General features: G+C 36.0%; 1 protein-coding gene across 2 annotated transcripts in view; it reads left to right on the top strand.

Moving 5' to 3' along the window:
• Positions 1–23,408, top strand: part of RNGTT (RNA guanylyltransferase and 5'-phosphatase) — a 222,840-nt gene that overhangs the window by 121,155 nt on the left and 78,277 nt on the right. For both annotated transcript variants that reach the window (XM_043889802.1, XM_043889804.1), the window contains one exon: positions 6,171–6,271. In XM_043889802.1, the coding sequence (XP_043745737.1) occupies positions 6,171–6,271 (101 nt within the window). The remainder of the gene's footprint in view (positions 1–6,170; positions 6,272–23,408) is intronic.

Consider the following 23,408-nt stretch of genomic DNA (forward strand, 5'->3'; position numbering starts at 1 on the left):
TCAGATACAATCTGTGTAATTTTTTATTTGACAATTCACCTGGTAAAATCAGATTTGTTTCTATAAAACTAAGTATTATGTGTATCAGTTTCAGGTTAGGTGCATGAGACTGGGTGCTCAGGGCTGGTGCACTGGGATGACCCAGAGGAATGGGATGGGGAGGGAACTGGGAGGGGGGTTCAGGATGGGGAACACATGTACACTCATGGCTGATTCATGTCAATGTATGGCAAAAACCACTACAATATTGTAAAGTAATTAGCCTCCAATTAAAATAAATAATTTTTTTAAAAAATGAAAAAATAAATATACCTTTGATAATTATTTTAATCTAGATGCATGCTGGTGAATTTAATGAAATTAAAATGCATTATGCCCTAATTACACATGGTAAAATGTAGCTTGGAAGAATGTTTTTGTACCTTTGTTTATATTCAGCAAGATTCTGTATTTCAAGTTTGATAACTCACAAATATTTATTTTTAAAAGTCTTAAATCCCTGTATTATGTAATATCTTTTCCCTTATTATTTTGAGGAACTTGAAAGAAGGATGTTTTAATGGTTATTGATATACATAATCTTTTATGAATAGTGATTTGTCATTTCATAATCTAAAATATTCTGTTTAAACATAAATATAAATATGTACTTGTGCTAAGTTGTTTCAGTCGTGTCTGTCTCTTTGTGACCCCATGGATTGTAGCCCACCCAGGCTCCTCTGTCCATGGAATTCTCCAGGCAAGAAGACTCGAGTGGGTAGCCATTCCTTTCTCCAGGGGTTCTTCCCAACCCAGGGATCGAACCTGGGTCTCCTGCATTGCAAGCAGATTCTTTACTGTCTGAGCCGCCAGGGAAGCCCACATTTAAAAGTACTTGAGACTAATGTTTTAAAATAAGTTAAAAATGTTTCACTTTATTATTTTTATTATTTATCAACTATTGAGCATTTTATTAATTGTTTTGCAGGCATATGATTAGACATGATTTTGCTGAAGTAGAATTTATGTTCTAATAGAAATTTAAATATGTCTTATTCATGGAAATTGTTTTGCTTTTGCATTTATTTTCAATAATTGAGAACTGCAATGTTTTAAAAATATAGTTTTCTAAAAATTTTTATCAGGCATTTCATTAACTTTCATAAAACTGCTTTGAAATTCTCAGTCATGTCAAATCTAGTATTTCAGATTAACATAAATGGTTTGGTATAGAGTCAGATGAGGAATGGCTAACACTTCTGAACTATTGCTTTGTAACAATGGATAAGTTAGTATATCTATTCTCCATTTGATGGTTTCCAGAGAGAAAAATGTAAAGGATCCTTAGTATCTATTTTACAATTAGCATTATGTTAAAATTATTTTTAGAATTAGTTATTAGTTACCCATTATAAAATATTTTGGGAGTTTCCAGGTGGTGCTAATGGTAAGGAATCTGCCTGCCAGTGCAGGACACATAATAAGACACAGGTTTGATTCCTGGGTCAGGAAGATCTCCTGGAGAAGGAAATGGCAACCAGTGTTCTTGCCTGGAGAATCCCATGGACAAAGAAGCCTGGTGGGCTACAATTCATAGGGTTGCAAAGATTTGGACATGACTGAAGTGACTTAGCAAGCAAGAATATTGGCTGTACAATCCTAGCTTTAACATTTCCTAGATTTAAGAACTTAGATTGGTATTGGTTTCTAAGTGTTCTCATACTAGTCATATGAATAGATAAGGAACAGAAGTAAATGATGGTTGGTTTGTAAGTATGACATTCCCTTGGCAGAGGTTGTAAGTGGGGTTGGTGTGGGATGCTGACACTCCTTTCTGCCCCTCAACCCTTTTTTACCTTTCACCACTATAGGGGACTACTCTTACTACTAAAAGGTCTCTAATGTTTCTGTCAGATAGACTTTATTAGAAAGCAGGCTAAATTTTTAAAATTATTTTCATTCATGGAATCATAACTGGAAAATTTAGTGATTTTAACATTTATAAAAATATTTATATTCAGTAAGTATAGAGAGATTTATCTGTGATCATCCTGAAGGATATGTGTTACTTGAATGAGCCTCAGGGCAAATAAATGAATGAAAACCCTCCACTGAAATGTTATATATTTGATTTTATATTTGTTCAGGTTTAAATACAAGACTTAGGAAAATAGCGTGTATTATGTTACTACAGAGAAAATATTTTTCTATCAACTCCAGTGATTGTCTTTCTTTAGCAAAACTTGATACACTAAATTTGTCATTATATGGACTTCTTTTCAAATAAGTGATCCTGTGACTAGGGTTTTTGCATGTTTTAAATTTCTAAAAATCTGTTAGAATGCAGTTGACTTGTATTTCTAAAAATTAGTAGTGATAACACTTAGCAGTTTTTCCTTCCTATTTTTCTCATAATATGGCCTCACTGAATTGACATACTTTCCTCTCCTTCAAGGGAGTCTATATTTTTCTACCCGAGTGTTTTGCTCATATTTACTTTCTGCTGTAAGTCTGTGTTAGTGAATATTGCTCATTATTTGAAGCTCACAGTGTTCATTCCTCTTTAAGTACATAACTACCCAAGTAAAATATTTTTTCTTTTTGCTGTGTTCCTAGAATACATTTAAAACATTTTTCCCCCATTCTGTAGTCTCTTTAATTACATAGGTAGTATTGTTCAACCATTTCCACAACTTTTTTACATCACTGCAAACAGAAGTTTTATAACCATTAAGCAATAACTCTCCTTCTGCCCAATCCATCCATCCCTCCTCCCCTGCTGCCTCCATCCACTACTCCTGGTGCCTCAGATCTACTTCCTGTCCCTGTGAATTTGCCTACTGTGGGTATTTCTTTTTTTTTTTTTTTTTAATTGGAGGCTAATTACTTTACAATATTGTAGTGGTTTTTGCCATACATTGACATGAATCAGCCATGGGTGTACATGTGTTCCCCATCCTGACCCTTCCTCCCGCCTCCTTCCTCATCGCATCCCTCAGGGTCATCCCAGTGCACCAGCCCTGAGCGCCCTGTCTCATGCATTGAGCCTGGACTGGTGATCTGTTTCACATATGACAATATACATGTTTCAGTGCTATTCCCTCAAATCATCCCACCCTCGCCTTCTCCCACAGAGTCCAAAAGTCTGTTCTTTACATCTGTGTCTCTTTCACTGTCATGCATGTAGGGTTATTGTTACCATCTTTCTAAATTCTGTTTATATGCGTTAGTATACTGTATTAGTGTTTTTCTTTCTGACTTCACTCTGTATAATGGGCTCCAGTTTCATCCACCTCATTAGAACGGATTCAAATGCATTCTTTTTAATAGCTGAGTAATATTCCATTGTGTATATGTACCACAGCTTTCTTATCCATTTGTCTGCCAGTGGACATCTAAGTTACTTCCATGTCCTGGCTATTGTAAGCAGTGCTGTAGTAAACATTGGGGTACACGTGTCTCTTTCAGTTCTGGTTTCCTCGGTTTGTATGCCCAGCAGTGGGATTGCTGGGTCATGTGGCAGTTCTGTTTCCAGTTTTTTTAAGGAATCTCCACACTGTTCACACAGTGGCTATACCAGTTTGCATCCCCACCAAAGGTGTAACCTTTCCTCTACACGCTCTCCAGCATTTACTGTTTGTAGACTTTTTGATGGCGGCCATTCTGAGCAGCCTGAGATGATACCTTATTGTGGTTTTGATTTTCATTTCTCTAATAATGAGTGAAGTTGACCATCTTTTCATGTGTTTATTAGCCATCTATATGTCTTCTTTGGAGAGATGTCTTAGAAAAGTATAACCTTCCGAAACTGAACCAGGAAGAAACAGAAAATCTTAACAGACCCATCACAAGCATGGAAATTGAAGCTGTAATAAAAAATCTTCCAACAAACAAAAGCCCAGGACCAGATGGCTTCATAGGTGAATTTTACCAAAAATTTAGAGAAGAGCTAACACTTGTCTTACTAAAACTCTTCCAGAAAATTGCAAAGGAAGGTAAACTCCAAAATTCATTCTGTGAGGCCACCATCACCCTAATACCAAGGCCAGACAAAGATGCCACAAAAAAAGAAAACTATAGGCCAGTATCACTGATGAACATAGATGCTCAACAAAATCCTCAACAAAATTCTAGCAAACAGAATCCAACAACATATTAAAAAGATCATACATCATGACCAAGTGGGCTTTATTCCAGGGATGCAAGGATTCTTTAATATTTGCAAATCATTGTGATACACCATATTAACAAATTGAAAGCTAAAAGCCATAGGATTATCTCAGTTGATGCAGAGAAAGCCTTTGACAAAATTCAATACCCATTTATGATTAAAAAAAAACAACCTCTCCAGAAAGCATAGAAGGAACATACCTCAACACAATAAAAGCCATGTAGACAAACTGATAGCAAATATTATCCTCCATGGTGAAAAATAGAAACCATTTCCTCTAAAATCAGGAACAAGACAAGGGTGCCCACTCTGACCACTATATTTCAACATGTTTTTGGAAATCCTAGGCACAGCAATCAGAGAAGAAAAAGAAATAAAAGGAATCCAGATTGGAAAAGAAGAAGTAAAACTCTCACTGTTTGCAGATTACGTGATCCTCTACATAGAAAACCCTAAGGATACCACCAGAAAATTACTAGAGCTAATCAATGAATGTAGTGAAGTTGCAGGATATAAAATTAATACACAGAAATCCCTTGCGTTCCTATACACTAACAGTGAAAAAACAAGAGGAAGTAATCCCATTCACCATTGCAATGAAAAGAATAAAATACTTAGGAATAAATCTACTTCAAGAAATAAAAGACCTATATATAGAAAACTATAAAACACTGACGAAAGAAATCAAAGATGACACAAATAGATGGTGAAATATACCATGTTCATGGATCAGAAAAATCAATATAGTGAAAATGAGTATACAGCCCAAAGCCATCAATAGATTCACTGCAATCCCTATGAAGCTACCAGTGGTATTTTTCACAGAGCTAGAAAAAATAATTTCACAATTTGTATGGGAACCCCACAAACCTTGAATAGCCAAAGCAATCTTAAGAAAGAAGAATGGAACTGGAGGTATCAACCTGCCTGACTTCAGGTTATACTACAAATCAACAGTTATCAAGGCAGTATGGTACTGGCACAGAGACAGAAATACAAATCAGTGGAACAAAATAGAAAGCCCAGAGATAAATCCGTGCACCTATGGACACCTTATCTTTGACAAAGTAGGCAAAAATATGCAATGGAGAAAAGACAACCTCTTTAACAAGTGGTGCTGGGGAAACTGGTCAACCACTTGTAAAAGAATGAAACTAGAACACTTTCTAACACCATAAGCAGAAGTAAACTCAAATGGATTAAAGATCTAAATGTAAGACCAGTAACTATAAAAACTCTTAGAGAAAAACATAGGCAGAACACTCTCTGACATAAATCACAGCAAGATCCTCTATGACCCACCTGCCAGAGTAATGGAAATAAAAGCAAAAATAAACACATGGGACCTAATTAAATGTAAAAACTTTTGCACAATGAAGGAAACTGTAAGCAAGGTAAAAAGGCAGTCTTCAGAATGGGAGAAAATAATAGCAAGTGAAACAACTGACAAAGAATTAATCTCCAAGATACACAAACAGCTCATGAGGCTCAATACCAGAAAAATGAACAACCCAATCAAAAAGTGGGCCAAAGAACTAAATAGGCACAATTATTTTCTAATGATCAAGCTTCCTTTAAGTTGTAGTGAATTGGAGGGAATAACAGGTTTCATTATTTTTCAAAACTTTCACAAACAAGTATCTATGTGTTTTGGCAGGGAAGAGAGAAAGGCTATCTGTAAGATGGTGGATATCTAACGAATAGTGTGTGTGCATGCTAAGTCGCTTTAGTCGTGTTTGACTCTTCGTGACCCCGTGGACTTTAGCCTGCCAGGCTCCTCTGTCCATGGAATTCTCCAGGCAAGAATACTGAAGTGGGTTGCCATGCCCTTCTCCAGGGGATCTTCCCATCTAATGCATGAGTGACGATATTTAACTTCACTCATCAGTTGACGATAACAAAGATTATATTAAAAGAAGACGTGATTTTGCTTAATAAAATGTAATTGTTATTATATTTAGTATATCAGATGTATAATGTTTAGCTTATTAACTATTATCCTCATTGTCATTCACTTTAGAAATACAGACCTGGTCGATGTGATGATATTTTGAAATGGAAGCCTCCCAGTCTGAATTCTGTGGATTTTCGCCTAAAAATAACAAGAATGGGAGGAGAAGGGTAAGTATGCACCTTTGATTCCCCATCATTTTTATATATAATAATACTTTTACTATTCCTAGGTATCTACCCAGAAGTTATGAAAACAGATGTCCACATAAATGTTTGTAGTATATAAAGCTTCACTGTTTATCTGGTATTTTACATATACCTTCAAAATAAAGTAAAATACTTTTCCAGTATACTTTATATGTATACTGTAAATCTATCTCATTTTCCAGATTATTTTTTTTTTTCAGATTATTTCTTTGATATATTACAGCTCACATTTTGTAGCATCCTTTAAAATTGACCAATTTTAGTCTTAAAAAAAGTTATTTCTAATATTAACACAATGAACTTCATTAAAATGTAAAAGTGAAAATAGATTTTACTTGAAAATAATCCAGTCAAGTGAATTATAAATGTAAGATATTATTATTATTGTTGAACATTTTTAAACAAGCCATTTTTCCTTTGAAGGAAACTGCTTCATGTTTGCATTTGCGTAGCAAAAACTCATTTATTCTTTATTGGGGTAGAGTTTTAATTGTAGAATTTCATTATAATTTTTCATAATGTCTATTAAGTGTTAATTTCATGTGTTGGTTAATCTTCATATGTGACTTCATTGGCTGGTGGTGGTTGTTGTTAGTTGCTAAGTCATGTCCAACTCTTTGGCCATCCTGGGCTCCACTGTCCATGGGGTTTCCCAGGCAGGAATACTGGAGTGGGTTGCCATTTCCTTCTCCATCATTGGTTGCTACTTTAGAATAAAAAAAAGAAATATGCTTTGGCGTTAATAAATATTTTCATTGTTTTTCCAAAGCCTTGTTTTATTTTACCTTGTTCCACAATTTTTTATGGCATCTTATGTAAGTAAATGCATAATAACAAAACAAGAAATGTTTAATCAAGGAAATCCTGAAGAGAAAGTATATAAGATAACAATGGCAGAAAGCTTAAAAGTGTGCCAGTGCATGCCATGAAATGCATGCACTTTTTATTTGCCAAAGATGAACCACAGGTTTGTTTTTTTGTAGCTAATGGAATGAAGGGTAGATGATGAGTTATGTGAATACAGATTCCAGAAGATTAAGTCTCTTAAGAAATTATATGTTTTCAAGTAATGATACTATGTAGTGTGATGAATCCTAACTAAAAAGAGAGAGTTTATTAAGTCATATATCAGTTTTTAAAACATAGAGTAGTTAATATTTTATGTCCTTAAATAAGAGTTTGTGACTTAATAACAAAGTACAATTTAGCCAGAACAATAATCTGGGACCTCAAATAGTGTTGTTTAGGTATTTTACTCTCTATTGGTCTGGTTTAATCCAAAGATAGATTGATAACTTTTGACTATAGAATTGGATAGAATATATACATTCTATAGAATAATGTAGAAGATTAGATAAAAGAAATAATATTGGTAATCTAGGATAGCTGTATGCTGGATATCTGTCAGGAAGAATAATCTTTAGTTTACTATTTATCAGTACTTATCTATGCATTGATATTAATATTAATATCAATTAACCATTTATTAATTATTAACCAGTATTCTCAATACAGTGTTGCTGTTATAACACTTTTAACTACTAATAAGATGAATAAATATTGTTAACATTTTCTGGAAACTGCCCCCAAACACATTCTACCTCCTCTCATGTATATAAAATAACACTATCTTTGGATAAGTATTGCTGAGTAGTAAGCTCAAGACTATTATTCTTCCTGATGAAGTGTTGGGTGTACAGATATTCTGGGTTGCCAGTTCAGTTTAGAACCTCCAAATCAGTAGTCATGCAAGCTGATGCTTGTATGTCTTTCTGGAAGTGCCTTGGAGAATACCACCTCTCTTCTAAACAGTGGTGGCTGAAGGATTAATACTGATGGGGCTGCATGCATCTTTTTTTTCCCTTAAAAGACACACATGAATATGGTTCTTTGGAAATAAGACTTCAAAGATAAAGTGAAATTTATGAAATTTCTTCATTACTAGATCCTCTATTTTACTTAAATCTCTATTTATAATATTTAGTTAAGAAGTATAAACCCTTGTGTGACTTTGTTGATTGTTTCATTGAGTTTTGAAAGATCATTTTGTTTGGCTTTCTAAGATTGCCGTTCTTCGCAGCACTTAAAAGCTACATGAGGCTACATGTGGAATGACCATTTTTCTAAGTCTTAAAAATGATATTAATTTTTTCCTTTATTTGTCTATTGCAATTAAATATGACAAAATATAGTTTAGTAGTTTGTCATTTGCTTCTATTCTTAGTATGTTTTAATATATATATATTTTTAATTGTCCCTATTTGGAATGTCTTCTTATTAAAAAAATGAATTATTTCTTATTCTAGTACCTCTTTAAAACATACCAAAATGTTAGCATTTAAGATTATTTTTCTTATAGGATTAAGCAGGTTACATTAGTGTAGGTACATGATTTATTTAACATGAGTGTCAGTTTTCAAAAATGTAGTATTTAATTTGAAATATAAAGTGATAAATATTATATTAAATATGTGTTATACAGTTAGCTGGAGTAATCTCCTTTTTTTCCCATGGAGAGAATGTTATGTATGATAGCAGTTTTCACAAAGTAAATGAGTTTGTATCTAATGCTTATGTTAGATGTGGTATGTCAGAGAGCATTATGGGAAATATACATGTAATAGTTTGAGAGGAGTGTAGCCATGTCTCTGAATCATAAGAATCATAACATGTGACTAGTGAAGTGGGACTAAAATATTAAAATATCATAAGGCAAGATAATTTCTTTGTTTTGCTCCTAAATATTTCTACAAAGTTAAGTATGGAGTGAAATGTCTTGACAGGTATAATATAAATACCAATCTTTGAAAATGTCTGCCATGATTTTTTTTTTTTTTTTGCAGACATTTGGTCATTTCACTTCTTGTAGTACCATTTCTGAAAATTGGAACATATGAAGTTAATGTTGATTTATAATGGCCTAAAATAACTTGTGTACATCTTAGCAGTTTATGTTGTATTGACATACAATACAGATTTTCATCTGAAAGCTATTGCATTGCTTTAAAATTATTGTGGGTTTAAATAATCTACAACCAAAAAATGTAGTCAATGTCAAAAACTAGGATTACGAAGATTGTCTGTATTCTGGAGAGTGCAAACACTTGAGTACAACAATGTCAGTGACTTATAGTGAGCAGAATAACCTTATTATTTGTATAGCATAGTTTAGAGCACAGATTCTAGAGCCAAGGTGCCTGGACTTAAATGTTATTAACTATGTGCTTTGAGTATATTCTTATATTCTTTATTTCTGTACCTCAAATTCCTCATTAGTAAAATAGAAATTTTACTAAAGAGGAATCACCTCACTGATGCAGTGGACTTCAGTCATTTCAGTCACTCAGTCATGTCTGACTCTTTGCAACCCCATGGACTGGACTGCAGCTTGCCAGGTTTCCCTGTCCACCAACAACTCCAGAGCTTACTCAAACTCATGTCCATAGAGTCGGTGATGCCTTCTAGCCATCTCATCCTCTGTTGTCCCTTTCTCCTCCCGCCTTCAATCTTTCCCAGCATTAGGGTCTTTTCCAATAAGTCAGTTCTTGGCATCAAGTGGCCAAAGTAGTGGAGTTTCAGCTTCAATATCAGTTCTTCCAATGAATATTCAAGACTATTTCCTTTAGGATGGACTGGTTGGATCTCCTTGCAGTCCAAGGGACTCTCAGGAGTCTTCTGCAACACCACAGTTCAAAAGCATCAGTTCTTTGGCACTCAGCTTTCTTTATAGTCCAACTCTCAGATCCATACATGACTACTGGAAAAACCATAACTTTGACTAAATGGGACTTTGTTGGCAAAGTAATGTCTCTGCTTTTTAATATGCTGTCTATGTTGGTCATAACTTTTCTTCCAAGGAGTAAGCGTCTTTTAATTTCATGGCTGCAGTCACCATCTGCAGTGATTTTCGAGCCCAAACAAATAAAGTCTGACACTGTTTCCACTGTTTCCCAATCTATTTGCCATGAAGTGATGGGACCAGATGCCATGATCTTAGTTTTCTGAATGTTGAGCTTTAAGCCAACTTTTTCACTCTCCTCTTTCACTTTTATCAAGAGGCTCTTTAGTTCTCCTTCGCTTTCAACACCTTTTCTCCTTCGCCATAAGGGTGGTGTCATCTGCATATCTGAGGTTATTGATATTTCTCCCAACAATCTTGATTCCAGCTTGTGCTTCATCCAGCCTTGCTTTTTTGCATGATACACTCTGCATATAAGTTAAAGAAGCAGGAGAATATATACAGCCTTGAATACTCCTTTCCCAATTCAGATTCAGTCTGTTGTTCCATGTGTGGTTCTAACTGTTGCTTCTTAATCTGCATACAGAATTCTCAGGAGGCAGGTAAGGTGGTCTGGTATTCTTATCTCTTGAAGAATTTTCCATAGTTTTTTGTGATCCACACAGTCAAAGGCTTTGGTATAGTCAATAAAGCAGAAATAGATATTTTTCTGGAACTCGCTTGCTTTTTCAATGATCCAGTGGATGTTAGCAATTTGATCTCTGGTTCCTCTACTTTTTCTAAATCCACCTTGAACATCTGGAAGTTCATGATTCATGTACTGTTGAAGCCTGGCTTGGAGAATTTTGAGCATTACTTTGCTAGCACATGAGACGAGTAGAATTGTGCAGTAGTTTGGGCATTCTTTGGGATTGCCTTTCTTGGGGATTGTAATGAAAACTGACGTTTTCCAGGCCTGTGGCCACTGCTGAGTTTTTCAAATTTGCTGGCATATTGAGTGCAGCATTTTCACAGCATCGTCTTTTAGGATGAAATAGCTCAACTGGAATTCCATCACCTCCACTAGCTTTGTTCATAGTGATGCTTCATAAGCTCACTTGACTTCGCATTCCAGGATGTCTGGCTCTAGGTGAGTGATCACACCATTGTGGTTATCTGGATCATGAAGATCTTTTTTGTATAGTTCTTCTGTGTATTGTTGCCACCTCTTCTTAATATTTTCTGCTTCTGTTAGGCCCATACCATTTCTGTCCTTTATTGTGCCCATCTTTGCATGAAATGTTCCCTTGGTATCTTGAATTTTCTTAAAGAGATCTCTAATCTTTCCCATTCTATTGTTTTCCTCTATTTCTTTTCATTGATCACTCGGGAAGGCTTTCTTGTCTCTCCTTTCTATTCTTTGGAACTCTGCATTCAAATGGGTATATCTTTCCTGTTCTCCTTTGCCTTTAGCTGCTCTTCTCTTCTCAGCTATTTGTAAGGACTCCTCAGACAACCATTGTGCCTTTTTGCATTTCTTTTTCTTGGGGATTGCCTTGATCACTGCATCCTGTGCAGTGTCACAAACCTCCATCCATAGTTCTTCAGGCACTCTATCAGATCTAATCCCTTTGTCTATTTGTCACTTCCACTGTATATTCATAAGGGATTTGATTTTGGTCATACCTGAATGGGCTAGTGGTTTTCCTTACTTTCCAATTTAAGTTTGAATTTGGCAATAAAGAATTCATGATCTAAGCCACAGTCAGCTCCCGGTCTTGTTTTTGCTGACTGTAGAGAGCTTCTCCATCTTTGGCTGCAAAGAATATAATCAATCTGATTTCAGTATCGACCATCTGGTGATGTCCAGGTATAGAGTCTTCTCTATAGAGAAGTTGGAAGAGGGTGTTTGCTGTGACCAGTGCGTTCTCTTGGCAAAACTCTTGTTAGCTTTTGACCTGCTTCGTTTTGTACTCTAAGGCCAAATTTGCCTGTTACTCCAGGTATATCTTGACTTCCTACTTTTGCATTCCAGTCCCCTATAATGAAAAGGACATCTCTTTTGGGTGTTAGTTCTAGAAGGTCTTGTAGGTCTTCATAGAACCATTCAACTTCAGCTTCTTCAGGATTACTGGTTGGGACATACTGTGATATTGAATGGTTTGCCTTTGAAACAAACAGAGACCATTCTGTCATTTTTGAAATTGGATCCAAGTACTGCAGTTTGGACTCTTGTTGACTATGATGGCTCTTCCATATCTTCTAAGGGATTCTTGCCCACAGTAGTAGATATAATGGCCATCTGAGTTAGATTCAGCCATTCCAGTCCATTTTGGTTCACTGATTCCTAAAACATTGATGTTTACTCTTGCCATCTCCTGTTTGACCACTTCCAATTTTCCTTGTTTCATGGACCTAGCATTCCAGGTTCCTATGCAATATTGTTCTTACAGCATCGGAGTTTACTTCCGTTGCCAGTCACATCCACAGCTGGGTGTTATTTTTGCTCTAGCTCTGTCTCTTCATTCTTTCTGGGGTTATTTCTCCATTGATCTCCCATAGCATATTGGGCACCTACTGACCTGGGGAGTTCATCTTTCAGTGTCCTATCTTTTTGCCTTTTCATGCTGTTCATTGCGTTCTCAAGGCAAGAATACGGAAGTGGTTTGCCATTCCCTTTCCTCCTCCAGTGCATCACATTGGGCAAACTCCCGGAGATGGTGAGGGACTGGGAGGCCTGGAGTGCTGCAGTCCATGGGGTCGCAGAGAACTGGACACTATGGGAAGACTGAACAACAACAACAGCACAAAATAGAAATTGGCCTCGTAAAACTTTTGTGAGAATTAAGTGAACTAATATATATAAACTATTTTAGAACAGGTGGCACTTGGTAAGCATTTTTCTATTTGTTATTGTTTGTGTTGTTTTCAGTTAATGCATCCACATTCATCCATAAGTTAAAAATCCATATCCTTTTTTACTAGTCCTGTGGTTCTGTTGTTTGCTGAACTATCTGAATTCAGTTTTCTATGTACATTACTTCCTGTTTGATTCCAATTTCTGTTAATTTTTCCCTTTTAAAGTGCATATATTTTCAGTGTATTTGTATAAGTAATTATATAAATTGTTGAATATCTGGAGAGCAAGAGCATAACAAAAATCAGAAAAGCTTTTACAGAAATTTTTGATAGTGAATGTCTTAAAATAACTTTGGTGATATGTATAGTGGGTAAGAACATGAGTTTTGGCCAGGACTGCACAGAACCAAATCCTAGCTCCACTGCTTAACTTGCTGTTGTTTCTTAATCTTCTTAAGCGTCCTCATGTGTAAAATGTCCCCAGTAATAGTGCTCAGCTCATAGATTTGTTGTGAAGATTTATTCATACTCTTTATTTAATTGTATGAGTGGACCGAGTAAATTCAAGTTCTGCCTGTGTAGACTTTACAATCATTAGCTAGTAGGCTAAAATGCAAAAATAATTTTGTGTTATGAGATTTTGTAGAATGAAAAAAATGATCCATCTTATTAACCGATCTCAGGTATGGGCATTTGAAAGTGCGAAGTGCTAATAGCTTCATAACAAGCACAATGAGGTAAATGGAATCAACTACATGATTCTACTTTGCTTGAAAATGGATGAAAAATCCTCTTACTGTGACTAAAGTGATTTTTTTCTTTTGTTCAGATTTATTTAACGAAAAGAATGATTAAGTCTATTAATATTTCTCATACTTACTTGAACCTAGTGTTAGGATTTTAAGAAAGAAATTATAGTGATAAAATATTCAGACTGTTGAAAAATGTTCTTGTGTAAGAAAGGATTAAGTCAGCAAGAATATAATAAAAAATTCTTATTTCTTTGCTGAGCAAAGTTCCCCCCCCCCCCACCCCCCCCCCCCCGCCCCACTCTATTTTGGAATGAAATATTTAACTCTTTTATTTATATTTCATTGAAGAATTATTTTAAGTAAGTGAAATTAGAGATAAAAACACTAATGTACCAGTATTATTACAGAGTACACCTAATGACTGGATTTGCCATATAGCTGGTCATACTTTGGGGGGTATAAGAGTGGCTACTTTTATCTTTTAACAAATGGCCCTAGTAACTGCTTTAGTTATCCTATTTGAACATATTCTCATCACTGAAACATTTTTAAAGAAAAATGCTTCTTTGGGTTTCAGTCCTTTGAATGGTTACTCTGTCAAACTCTTGATCACGGTGTGTTTCCAAGGCGGCAGGGAGAGCAGTGGAGGAGCTGCGGCTGAGCTTTCAGTTCCTCTGCCCGGCTGTCTGGCTGTTTCTGAGGTGTTAGTAATTCCTGTTAACTCTTTGGTTTGATCTGCCCTGCTGCCTACAGAAAATCCATCTCAGGCCACCTCCCAAAAATAAATACCACAGTCAAAGTGCCTAGAAGAAAGGGAGATATGGTTTCAAAACATGTGTTTATAACTTCACTGGAGTCAAAATACTCTTTCATTTGTTAATTTACTAAAGAGAAATTGGGATCACATTTACTTTATCATTTGGTTCTTTGGAATTTAACTTTTATATTTATTCATTGAAAATTATTCTTTATAGCAAGAGCCTTTTGCTGTATTATTTGTTCTAATTTAATATAATTTTCCTTAATGACATATTTTTCTAAGTTAGCTTTTATGTTATGAGGTGCTTGTTACCTGGTAGATATCTGTGGGGAATATTATATAGATAGAATACTAGTGTAGTTCCTACTTTGAGTCACATTGGAGAGAATGTGATTCAACCTAATCCAAGTAGTCTGTGAAAACAGTATTTTACTATAGACCTTCTTGAGTTTGTGTTAATATAAAGGAGAGTTTTTCTACATGCCATCATATTAACCTACTGCAGAAGCAGTAGTGTTCATAACAAAAATATTACTAAGCCTTAGTAAAATGAACCGTCTCATCCTCTGAGGATGAGATGATTAGATAGTGTCACGAACTCAGTGGTAATGAATTTGAGCAAACTCCAGGAGATAGTGGAGGACAGAGGAGCCTGGTGTGCTGTAGTCCATGGGGTCACAAAGAATCAGATATCAACAAGAATTGAACAACAACAACAGTAAAATGAGACACTTATAGTATTGTCTAATGGCTTATATTTGGTATAATTATGGATGGAATTTTAAAAAATTAGTAATTTGTTGCCACTTGCTGTATTAGGATTTGGCATGAAGTATTTATGAAGTTATGATACATTTATTGCTAAGCATCCCAAGTTCAAATTCTTGTTTGTATTTTAAGGGTAAAAGGAGGAAAAAAGTTGAACTTTTAGTCACTGTGCGTTTCTCTGTTAAAATCAATTATGGAATCAATTAAATAGCTCTGATTGTTAAAATAATTAGAAAATAATTAGTGATAGAATTATTTTCTTTTAACTTTCACAGTCTGTTTTGAACCAAGTCATTTAATTTGGTTTAAAGAGTTAATTATGACAAGAGGATGTTTAATATCCTGTAGCATATGACAGCTTCAAAATATAAATATGGTAATTTATTGTAAAAAGAATAAAGCTAGGGCACATCATTGTTAATGCAGTCCTTTTATCTCTGGAAAATGGAACTCATATTAAGCTTTGAATCTCAGGGGAAAAGATATGGGGGAAGGGTACAGAACTCATTTAGTTCTTTGTGTTCATCAGAAAACTACCTTAGTTTCCAAGTATTGAATAATGTTGAATAGTAGTATGGTAAGAACAGTTGTGATCCATGATTTTTGCAAAACTTCATGAAGTGGTGTTGCTAATGGTTGTTCTCAGTATCTTAATTTTATTATATTGGTACTTGTTATATATGACTTTTAAAAAAAATTATACTTAATTGTAAGAAACACATTTCATTGTTTAATAATAATCTAAGCTTTAGATGTTCTAAATGCCCATAAATGTACCAGCGTTATTCAGCGTAAACACTACAGATTTAACAATTATAATTATAGTAAATTACCACCTTGTAATGTTTTAATTAGAAACCTCTTACAACTGGAAGTTTTCTGTATCTGCAGCTTAAGGATAGTTCATGTTGATAAACAGGAGTCATTGCACATTTCATAAGCATGTTTTCAATCATCAAAGGAAGTCTGTAGATCATGCAGCTTTTTAAGAAAGTGCATTCTGTTTTTACTTAATTGTTTCAAAATGGATCTAAATTCTATGTCCATTAACATGCTAATATCAAAAGTATTTTTCCTGACTATTGTACAATGATACAAGTTCCTCAAATATCATCCAATTTACCTCTTCTGAGTAATGTCTTTAACTTTCATAACTAGAGCAGGAATATGTATTATTTAGATTTTTAAATTGCTTTGGCATTTAAATATGGATTTATTGTAGAAAGTATAGACCATATTACATAGTCTCAAGGGAGTTTAGAATACATTAACTGTAAATTACATGAATTCATTACTAAGAAACAAAGACCTTTATTCATCTTTTTCAGAATCTAATTTATAAAAATGAAAAAAAGAATCACTATCCTTTGTCTTCCATTTAGTTTTGGACTTTCATCATAGTAAGCAGTGCTAGTTAAAACTGATTAATCACTATTCAGTAACCGTTCCTTGAAAACCATCTGTGTGCAAACCACATTGTTAGAAGATGAGAATAAAAAGATGGATAAGCCCTATCCGGAAGGTACAAGTAGCTTGGCTGGAGGGATAGATATAGATAAGTATTAGTGTGACAAAACCTGTACTATCAGTGTGAGGAAAGCACTACAGAAGACCAATCTTATATTATATATAAAATATTTTAATTGTCAGTAACAGCACAGTGAAGTTTCCATAGAGGAAGGTTCTGTGAGTAAAACTTTTAAAATACATAGGAATGGCATTTAAGATATATAGTCTGAAAAAAAGTCATGAAATTAATGTGAAATGTTTATTGAATCACTGGAATTTATGGAAGTGGACCCTTGAATAAAGTAGACTAGGACCAGATTGTGCCAGACCAAGAAAGCCAGAGTAGAGAATTAGGACTCACCTTGAGCAGTTAGTGATCAATTAAAAGAACTGATACTATCTGTGCTTTAGGAAGTAACTGGCTAGAAGATAGAGATTGCTACCTTTTCTAATCAGTTTTACAAGCCAGAAACCTATACACTGTCTTTGTCTTCCCTACCTGGTTACCCAGGGAAGTCCTGTCAGTCTCACTTCTCAGCTATTGCTCAAGTCTGTAGACTTTGTTTTGTCCCATAGTCATGGTCTTCATTCAAGGCAGCACTATATTACCCGGACTGCCGCAGCAGCCTCTGACTGTTCTCACTGCCCTTGTCCTCACCTAGGACACCGTCTGACGTTAGTAAACATTGCCAGAGCTCTGTCAGCCCTCTTCTGTAAACCATCTCTCTCTTTGCCTGGTGTTTGCCTGGTGTGGTGAGTTCAAATGTGTCCCTCCAAAAGGTGTGTTACATGCCCTGTTACCTGTGAATGTGACTATGCTTGGAAATGGAATCTTTGTAGATGTAGTCAAGGTATAAGTGAAGATTGAGGTCCTACTAGAGTAGGGTGGGCCCTTAATCCAATATGACTAGTGTTGCTTGAGAGATATAGTAAGAGGAGAAGGGGAGATACATGAGGAGGGAATGCCATGTGATGAGGGAGGCAGAGATTGAAGTGCTGCAGCTGTAAGCCAGGGTTTGTCAGCAAACCATGAGAAGAGGCAAGATAAGATTTCTTTCCTATGGATTTCAGAGGGAGCATGGCTGTGTCAACACCTTGTCAGAATTTTAGCCTCCAGAACTGTGAGGCGATAAATTGTTGGTTTAAGCCACCCAGCTTTGTGGTACTTTCTTATGGAGGCGCTAGGAAACAAATGCATCTTGTATATATTGTTTTACCCTTTAACTTTAATTATTCTTTTTTCCTGATATTTTAGATTCATCTCTTGTAAACAGCATTTAGCTGGACTTTTTATCTTTTGGGTTTCCCTGAGAGCTCAGTTGGTAAAGAATGTGCCTGAAATGCAGGAAACCCGTTTGATTCCTGGGTCAGGAAGATCCCCTGGAGAAGGGATAGGCTACCTACTCCAGCATTCTTGGGCTTCCCTTGTGGCTCAGCTGGTAAAGAATCTGTCTGCAATTGCGGGAGGCCTGGGTTCGATTCCTGTGTTGGGAAGATCCCCCAGAGAAGGGAAAGGCTACCCACTCCAGTATTCTGGCCTAGAGAATTCTATGAACTGTGTTGTTCATGGGGTTGCACAGATTTTGGTTAGATTTTTCTTAAATGGCACATTTTGTTTTTTATACTTATTTAACTTAATCTTAAATATGAAATATTTTCACTGTCTTACTTTGTGTTATTTGTCCTACCTTTTCTGTATTTATTTTCTTTCTTGCCTTTTTTTTATTTTGACAGTTTTTTCCCCTCATTTTTTCTTGCTCACTTTGAAATTATATTCTAGAAATTTTACTCCAAAAATTTTAGTGTGTGTACTTAACTCAGTAAGTCTAAAGCTGACAATTTTACCTTTCCAAATAAGGTACTTTAATTCTGATACTTCTTTCCAACTTATAAAAATTATTAACATTTTTGTTTTTATTAAAACCCATAATACACTATTATTTTTATTTTGTACAATCAGAATTTGATTGCTTTTCCTATTTATTTACAAATTCTTTTGTTGTGCACCCCCTCGATTATCTCATACTCTCTATGTGGAATTACTGTACTTCTGTCAGTAGCTATATTCTTTAACATTTCTTTTAGGCTCTGCTAGTAGATAATTCCACTGTTTCTATGACAGTCTTTAGTTTACCCATATTCATTGAACACTGATTTTGAAGTAAACAGTTATTTTCCTTTAGCATATTTGTGATTTCATTCCAACGTCTCCTGATTCTCAATGTTACTTTTGAGAAATCAGCTGTCAGTGCACTTGTCTCCTTTGAAGATAACCTTTATTTCTTTCTGTTTCACTTTCAAGAACCAATCTTTGTGTTTAGTGTAGTTCAAATTCACTTTGATGAGTCTAGGTGAGGATTTTTTCTTTTTTCTAGATGAAATTTATTTGGCTTTTGGAAACTAAGCTATATTGTTTTTCATCAGTTTTGAATATTTCCATTATTTATTCACATTTAGCATTGCCTTATTTCTTCTTTCCTTCTAGAACTTCAGTGGATTCATTTGATAAATAAATATGGAGCATCCTCTCATTGCTAGTTACTGTTTTTTGAACTTGTATTGCATTTTTTTCTTCCCACCTCTGCCTTGCTGTCATTATTTTCAGGCCCCTCTCAAACATAGAGGCAACGGGTTTCCACAGACATCGTCACAAGTGCCCCTGAATGGTCCCCGGTTGATTTTTCTCTGATCTTCCAGTCATCTCTTTGTGATCTTTGTTCCTTAGCTTCTCCTACTGGCCTGGAGCTCCCCAGGCTGTGCTAGTTGGCAAGAGCCTGTCTGCCAGTGCAGGAGACGGAAGAGATGCAGGTTCAACCCCTGAGTCAGAAACATCCCCTGGAGGAGGGCATGGCGGCCCTATCCATTATTCTTGCCTGGGAAATCCCATGGACAGAGGAGCCTGGCAGGCTACAGTCCATAGAGCTGCAAAGGGTTGGACACGACTGAAGTGACTTAGCATGCATGTACAGTGGTATAAGGTCTAATCGTTACAATAAAGTCCTAGTGCCATATCACGGGATGGTTCTGATCCTCAGGGTAAGCCATAATTGCTCTATAGCACTGACATATGTGAGAGGAAGAGAAAAAGAGTAGTCAGAGAATCTAGGATTTTTGCTTCAGCAGTGGCATGAAGTTACCGTCATCTGAGAATGAAGAAAAATGTGGAAGAATAGGTTTAGGAAGAAAATTTGGTTTTGAGTATGTTGAGTTTGATATTGTAATAGTTAGCCATTTGTATGTAGTCAAGTAGCTGATGAATATAATGAATTTAGAATTATAGAAGTGTATTTTGGACATTGTCAGTATATGGATAGAATTTAAAATTATAAGACTGAGTGATATAGCCAAAGGAATAAATGTGGATAAAGAGGATGAAGGATTGAGCTTTGGGGCCTGTCAACATTTGGAGGCTAGGAGAAGAAGGTGAATCAGCAAAGAAGGTTGTTGGGAAAAGCTTAGTCGGAAAAAGCTTAGCATGGAATTAAAAGTAATGACTTGAGTCAAAATAATGCCCCAGAGTCAAAGTAATGTGGATTGAGAATCACCTTTTTTTAAAAAAATATATGTTCAGCTTGTTTTTAGAACTTGTATTATGAATTTATATTTTGTAATACATTTTTATATATCCTGACTTCTGTCCAGAAGTTATTTTGTTCCACTGATCTTTTTGCATTGAGAAATATGTTGTACTTTAAAATTTTGATACTAGCAGGTTACCAATTATTCTCGTTAGATAATACTGAGCATTTCACTAAATTCCTTTTCGTTTGCCAAATTTACTTATTTTAAGTGAATTATCATCACCCATCCCTTTTGGTATCACTTAGTCAAACTCTGGTCTATCAAGTAATTCTTTATCTTTTTTCCCGCCCATCTTGTGGGCTTTGGCTCTTTTCATTGTTCTTTATGTAGTTAATCCAGATACACATTAGAAAAGAAAAATATCAGAGATCATCATTCAGTTTTGAAGTTTAGTTGCTAGATTTGCTAATAATACAGTGTTTTGAACCTGGTCCGTTGGACAGCAAGGAGATCATCCAGTCAATCCTAAAGGAAACCTAATCCTGATTATTCATTGGAAGGACTGATGCTGAAGCTGGAGCTCCAGTACTTTGGCCACCTGATGCAAAGAGCCGACTCACTGGAAAAGACTCTGATGCTGCAGAAGATTGAGGGCAGGAGGAGAAGGAGGCGACAGATGAGGATGAGATGGCTGGATGGCATCACTGACTCAATGGACATGAGTTTGAGGGAAGCCTGGCGTGCTGCGGTCCATGGCAGCGCAGAGAGCTGAGCAGAACTTGGTGACAGAGGATCAACAGCCTGAGCCTGTACCTAAGTCCCTTATCTGACACTGACAGGGTCAGACTGGCGTTTCACGGCAGGGCAATTTCTAGACTTTCTGCTCGGCCACTGGCTCTGAAGGGTAGGCTACAGTGGTTTTCCTTATCAGGGACTTTTGTCCTCCTGATACATGCAACTTTGTGCATCTCCTCTGAGGGAAATTGGAAAATATTCTTCATTCTCTGAAGTGCCATATGTTTTAGGTTTGGGGACTTTCATTAATTAGATTCTGACCTTGTCTATATCATGTAGCTCTTCCACCCCTTTTCTCATGGTAAAAAATGAGAACGTTGGAAAGATGATCTCTAAAGTAACTTTCTGCTCTAAATTCTCATGATTGATTATGTGCAGTTGGTCCATATTACTCACAGATTCTGCAGTTTCAGGTTTACCTACTAGCTAAAATTTGTTTTTTAACCTCAGAATTCATGCTCGGCAGTGCTCTCGTGGTCGTTCATGGACACACACAGAGGGACAAGCAGTAAGAGCCATCTGATGTGTGTGGGTCTAACAAGGCGATGCTCTCGTGGTCGTTCATGCACACACACAGAGGGGCGAGCATTGAGAGCCATCTGATGTGTGTGGGTCTAACAAGGAGACACTCACCCTCTTGTTTTAACTCTCATGCTATAAACAAGCCTTTCCTGTGGTGCCGTGTTTTTCACGTTTCGGTGCTTTATTTTTTGGTGATTTCACTGGACCCCCAAGTATAATCCTGAAATGCTATCCAATGTTCCTAAGTGCAGGAAAGCTGTGATTTTCCTTTCAGAGAAAATATGTGTTTTAAATAAGCTTTATTCTGGTATGAGTTAAAGTGTTGGCCGTGAGCTCAGTATTAATGAATCAACAGTTGTATATTAAATAATACATCTTAAAACAGAAACTGAGAACACGGTTATGTGTTTTTTGGTTAACAAAATATGATCAGGGAGTTACAGAAACCTAATGCTGAATTTACCCAAGGAGCAATGGTTTAGCATTCCCTAATTTAGTGTTGTTGGTGACTTTATAGAACCTAACTACTGTGAGCGACAAGAATGGACTGAATATTTTTTCTTTTATCTTGTTCTTATGCTCCTTGGAATAATAAGCTCTTGTTCTTTTTCCCCTAGGATCTATCATTCTGCATATTGGCAACTTTTAATAAATACCCATTCAATGAATAAATGAACTTCTGTGTCTTTCACGTAGTAGATGACCAGTACAGTTGGCTCTGTGTATCCATGGGTTCCCCAGTTCTGCCTCCTGAGGAGGGCCACTGTATTATGCCATGAATAGTATATGAGGGTCTCGAGCACCTCAGATTTTGGTATCTGCGGGGGGATATCCTGGAACCAGTACCCGATGAATACCAAGTCAGAACTGTACATTTTTTTTGTTGTTGAATAATGAGTACTGAATAAATTGACTACAGAAGATACTACATTAGAATGTTACTTTAATTTTAGAATTTTGTCACATTGAAAAAATAAGATTAGACTTCCTTAGGATTTTGGAGATATATACAGATACAGATGTTTCTGATGAAGGGATTTTTTTTTTTTCTCTAATGCCCCAGAATATTGTCATGATTCAGTGAAACCAAAGATATCATTTTGAAAGTACCTTAGATTTGGAATCCTTATGTTTACAGAAAGTCCTAGATATATTTTTGAAATAATACCATTAGAAACGTTCTGGCAAAATTCCCTGTAATTATATTTGTCTGACAAAACTTCACTGGCTAATTTATGCTTGTGTAAGTTGCTCTTTGGAACCTTTGCAGACAAAGTATACCTGTCATTTTTTTTAAGTCTATTTTTCATGTGTGTCCTGTGTTATACATATAGAATTTTTGATATATTGTATGTTTATGCTCATTGGAAACTCTAAAAAACTAGAATTTTATGAAGCTCACTGTGCAGTCTAGCACAGTACAGATATTAACCCTGTTAACAACTAACTGTACTTAAGTTAGCTAGATAAGTCAGTGGCTTGTTTGTCATTCAACAAGTAGCCCCCTCCCCTGACACCTCTCCACTGGTGGAAGGGATGTGCTGCCTTGTTCCTGCTGAGTGGGAGTGGAAGTCCAGGTTCTCCACTTGGCCTCTGTAGAATAGTGGAGAGATGGGGGTAACTGGAAGATGCCCCTTGTTTCTGCTCGGCAGGGAAGGTTGTAAGTTCAGAATTCCCTCATGGCTTCCATTGACACTGTATTTTAGAGAAGGGATAGCCTTCTTATCACTGGGTTTGGTGAAAGACCTGATCCCCTAGACAGCCCCAGTGACAGGTGGGGTGAGAGTGGACATGTCAGTTCTTCCGTGGTTCTTTCATGGTTCTTCCATGGTCTTCACCATCATTGTGGTTACTGGAGAATGTCTCCTTAGCCTGTGGCTCCCCAGGCAGCTT

The sequence above is a fragment of the Cervus elaphus genome, chromosome 28, assembly GCF_910594005.1.
Source record: "Cervus elaphus chromosome 28, mCerEla1.1, whole genome shotgun sequence".
NCBI classification, from domain to species: Eukaryota; Metazoa; Chordata; class Mammalia; order Artiodactyla; family Cervidae; genus Cervus; species Cervus elaphus.